Here is a 5,990-nt window from a genome sequence, read left to right as displayed (position 1 = left end):
CTAGCCTTGAGCTGAAGAGCTGAGGAACAGCACCCAGGCCCAGAGTTCAGGCCCCTCAACCGGACCCAAAAAATAAATTAATTAATTAAATAAAATAACTGAAAAAGGAAGTGATGCTGTAGCTCAAGTGGTAGAGTGCTCACCTTGAGCTGTGCCCAAGCCCAGAGTTCAAGCCCCATGACCAACAAAAAATAAATAAATAAATAATTGGGAAAAAATGGGCACCAGTGGCTCACACCTATAATCCTAGCTACTCAAGAGGTTGAAATCTGAGGATTGCAGTTCAAAGCCAGGACAGGCAGGAAAGTCCATGAGACTCTTATCTCACAAAAGCTGGAAGTAGAGCTGTGCATTAGCCCAGAGTAAAAGAGCTCAGGGACAATGCCAAGCCAGGTGTTCAAGCTCCAAGAACGACCACCCCTCCCAAAAAAAAAAGAGACTGAAAAGGAGCTATGATTCACCATCCAAGCTTCCCCTTGTAAGCTGCAAGCCTTCATTAGCCTCAAGTTTCAAAACAAGTATAGCAGATTCTGCTGGTGAATTTTTTGCCTCAAGTGGAGCAGATTTCTGGTGCTTCCTACCTGACCTTCACATAATCTTCAAACCTTGGCAGGGTTGGGTTTTTTGTTTCATTTTGTTGTGGCTTTGCCTGCTGTTGTTTTTTTTTGTTAGTCCGACACAAGGCTTGAACTCAGGGCCTGGGCACTGTCCCTGAGTTTTTGCATTCAAAAGCTAACACTCTACCACTTTGAGCCACAGCACTACTTCCAGTTTTCTGGTGGCCACTTCGAAATAGGAAGTCTCACAGACTTTCCTGCCCAGAGTGGCTTTGAACCTTGATCCTCAGATTTTAGCCTGAGTAGATGAGTAGCTAGGAATCAACAGCTCATACTTATTTTTAATGTCTAATAAATTATTAGGCATGAGGTATCATTTTATCACTTATATCAAATTTTAAATTATTTGAAAGAAAGAATCATGCCAATAATAACGTCATTTCTTCCAGCTGCTAATTGATTAGATCTATACATAGATCTATACATAGATCTTTCAGTCTGGATATAATCCTCATGCTGTTTGCCCAGGGCAGGTGTTAGGTGCAGGCAACCCCTCTGCTAAGGGCGCAGATAAAAATGAGAAGGCTTACTGAGTGCAAAAGTCATACAGAAGGCCTGACAAGAAATAAGAAAAAGAGGGGCTGGGGGTTTAGCCCAGTGGAAGGGCGCCCGCCTGGCACGCGCAAGGCCCTGGGTTTGGTCCTCAGCCCTGGGGAAAAAAAAAAAAAAAGGCTACAAAAGACCAAAAAAAGAAATAAGAAAATGACAGGTCTTACAAATACATAAAAATTAAAATTAGATTACATTAGATATTTAATGTAATCTTAAAAAAACAAAAACAAAAAACGGGGGGCTGGGAAGGTGGCTCAGTGGTAAAGTGCTTGCCTTGCATGCGTGAAGCCCTCGGTTTGATTCCTCAGCACCACATAAGCAGAAAAAGCCGGAAGTGTCACTCTGGCTCGAGTGTTAGAGCGCTAGCCTTGAGCTGAAGTGCTGAGGGACATTGCCTAGGACCAGAGTTCAGGCTCCATGACCAGTAAACACACACACACACACACACACACACAACACACACACACACACACACACAACTAGCCAGGTGCTGGTAGCTTAAGCTTGTAATCCTAGCTATTCAGGAGGATGAGATCTGAGGACTGCAGTTCAAAGACAGCCTGGCAGAAAAGTCCTCATGAGACTCTTACCTTCAATTAACCACTCAAAAACCAGAAGTGGCAATGTGGCTCAAGTAGTAGAGTGCAAGCTTTGAGCACAGAAAGGCTCAGGGACAGCATCAAGGCCCTGAGTTCAAGCCCCACAACCAAAACAAAAACAAAAACAAAAAAAAACCCTAATATGGAATGTCCCAGAAAATTAACCTATATCCTTTCTGTGTGTATATGTGTATGTCCATGTATGTGATACATACACACATATATACACATATATGTGTATATATATATATACATTATATATATACACACACATATATCACAAACATGCACACATATAAAGGATGAGGGAGAAAATTGCACTGACCTTTGAATTAATTTTTCATTATTCCTAGTTTCATTTTTATTCATTATTCTCATTTTATATACTTTGATCATGATAACATCTCATCAATGTTCTATAATGAAGTTTATTTTTCTATACACTTAATGTAAATACAACATCGCACAAGAGCAAGGGCATGCTCCTTAGGCTTCCTAATCAAGTTTTAAGATAATCTTATGTAATTTTTTAAAAAGGACAATAATATATACTGGGGAGGGGGGGCTAGTCCTACGGCTTAAACTCAGGGCCTGGGTACTGTCCCTGAGCTTTTTGGCTCAAGGCTAGCACTCTACCACTTGAGCCACAACTCCACTTTGGCTTTTTTTGGTAGTTGATTGGCAGTAAAAATCTCAAACTGTCCTTCCCAGGCTGGCTTTGAACCTCCAACCTCAGATCTCGGCCTCCTGAATAGTTAGGATTACATGCATGCATGAGACACAAGTGCATGGCTTTAAAGTACAATAATCAAAAAGAAAAAGTCTAAAAACACAGTTATACTGCAGAAAATACAAAAATGTCATTTATTTATTTGTCTCATTTGCCAATTGATTAGCTACAAAGACATAAACTGAGACTTGGAGTTCAAAGCAGTTTCATTTTTTGGCAGGTAAGTCCTCTGATTGTATCTTAAAAGCAGTATCCTGTTTTATCTAGACTCAGTTGATCATTTACCTTTTATATATGTTTCCTTAACAGCCATCTTTTCTTCATGATCACTAAAGCACTAAAACATGCATCGTCCTTGCCTTCATATAAAACATACATCGTCTTGCCTTCATATATTTGAGTAATACCGATCACGATTCTGGAAGTCTCTGTGAGCGTATTTTGCATAGATCTTGCTATGTGGAATCCTTCCAAAAGGTTCGTGGTCATTGAAACAAGACTCAAAGACTTCATCAACAGCCTTCTCAGCTATTTCTCTGCTGATATTCCTGACAGCCAGGATAGAAAGAATGGCTCTGTCTCGCACACAAGTCTAATAAAAAGGAAACAAATGGCTTTAGTTCTACATGAAAACATAAACACAAAATTATCATTATATATAATGTCAGAACCAGAATTAAAATTAAGCTTCTCTCATATTTTTTTTACTAATTCCTGTCATTCCAAAAAAGGGAAGAAAAAAAACAACAAAGAAACTTAATCCTCAAATGATGGAACATGTTTAGGACAATTTAAAATTATTTAGCCATAAATAAGACCTCTATTTTATCATTTCTTCAATAATTTAAGTACACGTAATTCTCTGACAGGTTCTGTCAAACAACTCCCAAAGTCACAGAAATTCTACATAAGCCATGTCCTTATTGTCCTTGCTTACTAAAATTCCACTGAAGTTAAAACATACTTTACTTTGGAACTCTCCTCCTATTTCTCAGTTGATCACTCACTGCTAGGTACCTTCCTCAAAACTACAGGCATACGCACCCAAACTTGGGAAATGCCTTAGCTTTAAGACAAATATATTCCTTCAGTGTTCTTCCCATGGGTCTTAGAGTTATATTTCTAATGTCTATTCCTAAGTGGCCTAATGTTACATACCTATAGACTAGAATTTCTCAATATTCTTAGCTTAAATATTTCAAGAAATATAGTACCCTGTTATCCTAATTCTTGGAATCCTTTTATTAATTTCTTTCTCCCCATCTCCAAACTAAAATTCAAAAGAACAGCATTTGACCTTTCCCTAAAAAATAAACTCAGGCATAGCAATACATACCTGTAACCCAAGCCCAGGGGTCCTGAGGCTTGAGACTAGGAGTGCAAAACTAGCCTGGGCAAGACACCATCTCAAAATAAAGTAATTTAAAAAAAATCAAATACTGGCTTTAATGGCTATGCATCCTGACAAGCACCAATATTCTCTGCATTATTCCAGTTTTCCTTCAGCCTTGTCAACATGCTTGAGCTCACTAGCGCTTCTCAACTTAGCTGCAACCAGACACAGGTTTTTAAAACTAAACCCCAAGCATAAAAGAACAAAAGGAAAGGAAGAACCATGTGGAATTATAACAGCAACTGCCAGTAAGAGGCAATTTCTCCCCTCTAGGACAAGACAAAAGGGGCCAAAAACTATCTCCTAAGGCCCCAGGGTTGGAAGACAGATTCACTTCTTGCCAGATGTCATAAATCTGTTAAACTAAAAGTAGATCTGCAATGGATAGTCACAAAACCAATTTACAATATCAGTCTAAATGAACATCAACAAATGAATAGTCAGTTCCTGTACCTGCTGTTCGTATTTCTTGGGCCCATGCCATACAGATGCAGAGTCCATGCCGGTATCTACCATCACCACATGTGTCCCCTCATCTTACTGATTCTACTTTGTTTTCTGCGGGTGCTACCCAATAGTTTTCAAAAGAGAGACAGACAGACAGACAGAGACAGAGAGAGAGAGACAGAGACAAAGAGAGAGACAGAAACAGAGAGAGAGACAGAGAGAGACAGAGAAACTACTGTTCCCAAAACTGCGGACTCTGTCCCACATGTTAGCCCATTATACTCTCTATTATTAATTTTTGGAGTATGCTGACACGAGTCCTCCTTCCACAAGAGGGACAGGGATTCGAGGGCACAGAAGGCACAGGGCACAAGACAAGTCAGGATGCATCATCAGGCTGCTTTGGTACAGACCAGAAGCTTCATGGTCCAGCCAGAGTGAAGCCCTCCAGGCAGCTCCCTTTCACTAAGTCCACAAGTTCTCACAGTAGTTCACTGACTCTCCATCTCCACGCACAGTTGCATTCCTCTCTTCTTGGGTGAACCAGTGGACCTCTTATTCCAAATTTACCTTTTATGCATCTGGTTAAAATGGTGATCCTAATGTCTCATAAAATGCAACTCACTTTGAATGACTCTACCTAGCTCTGCCCATTAAAAAAATATATACATATAACCAGCCCTTCTCCCAAGTATGAACACAGAGCCTGGGGTACTATGGGCATAGCTTCTTGAAACATTTATTATCAGCTGTGAGAGCTATACATTCTCTTCCCATGCTCATCTTTCCATGGTCATCTACCAAGAATCTTAAAGATTTTGTAGTAAGATAATCTCATTTAGTTTTGTCTTTTTATTTGCAAAATCCCTCTCAGTACTTGCATACCCAAGTACACTGCAGCACTAGTCACAAAAGCCAAGCTACAGAATCAGCCTAAATGCCTACCAACCAATAAATAAATAAAGAATATATGGAATACATATTGGAGTATTTTTCAACCATACTGAAGAATGAAATCACATTGTTTGCAGGAGACATATGGTCATCACACAAAATGAAATAAGGCAGGAAGACAAATTTCCTTGTCTTCCTTGTCTGTAAGGCAAGTACGGAATATTTTTTCTCATATGCAAAAACTATCTGTTTTATTTTAATAACAACCTAAAAGTAACAAAGGGACTATTAGGAAGGGTAAGGAGGGCCAAGGGAAGAGAGAACAAACAGTGAGATAGTTAGGAGATACAATCAAAATACAGTATACATGTGTGTGGATATGTCACAGTAAAGCTCACTAATACCTATAATGAATATACATTAATAATTTCTTCCCTTATCAGGTCAGTCCATCATAACCAAGTCTGTTCCAATCCAAAGCTTTCCTGTCCTGTCACACAGGCTGAGATGGCACTAACCACAGTAATGACTTGTGCTACAATCTCTGCTCGAACAGGTGTTACATTTTCTGTCCCTAAATCATTGTGGTAATTTTAAAATATAAATTCAGGACTGTTAAAAGCTATGCAGTGGGGTTGGGAAGGTGGCTCAGTGGTAGAGCGCTTGCCTTGCATGTATGAGGCCCTGGGTTCAATTCCTCAGTACTACATAAGCAAAAAGAAAAAAGCTGGAAGTGGCGCTGTGGCTCAAGTGGTAGA

At 39.6% G+C, this 5,990-nt stretch overlaps 1 protein-coding gene across 1 annotated transcript in view; it reads right to left on the bottom strand.

Annotated features, from left to right (window-relative positions):
* Nucleotides 1-2,499: 2,499 nt before the first annotated feature.
* The window catches only part of Xrcc6bp1 (XRCC6 binding protein 1), a 7,201-nt gene continuing 3,710 nt past the window's right edge, over nt 2,500-5,990 (bottom strand). The window contains exon 2 of the mRNA XM_013018444.1: nt 2,500-3,090. Coding sequence (XP_012873898.1) covers nt 2,887-3,090 — 204 coding nt within the window. The 3' untranslated portion in view covers nt 2,500-2,886. The remainder of the gene's footprint in view (nt 3,091-5,990) is intronic.

Source organism: Dipodomys ordii, unplaced genomic scaffold (assembly GCF_000151885.1).
Source record: "Dipodomys ordii isolate 6190 unplaced genomic scaffold, Dord_2.0 Scaffold3, whole genome shotgun sequence".
NCBI lineage: Eukaryota > Metazoa > Chordata > Mammalia > Rodentia > Heteromyidae > Dipodomys > Dipodomys ordii.
This window is presented reverse-complemented; position numbering and strand designations above follow the sequence as displayed.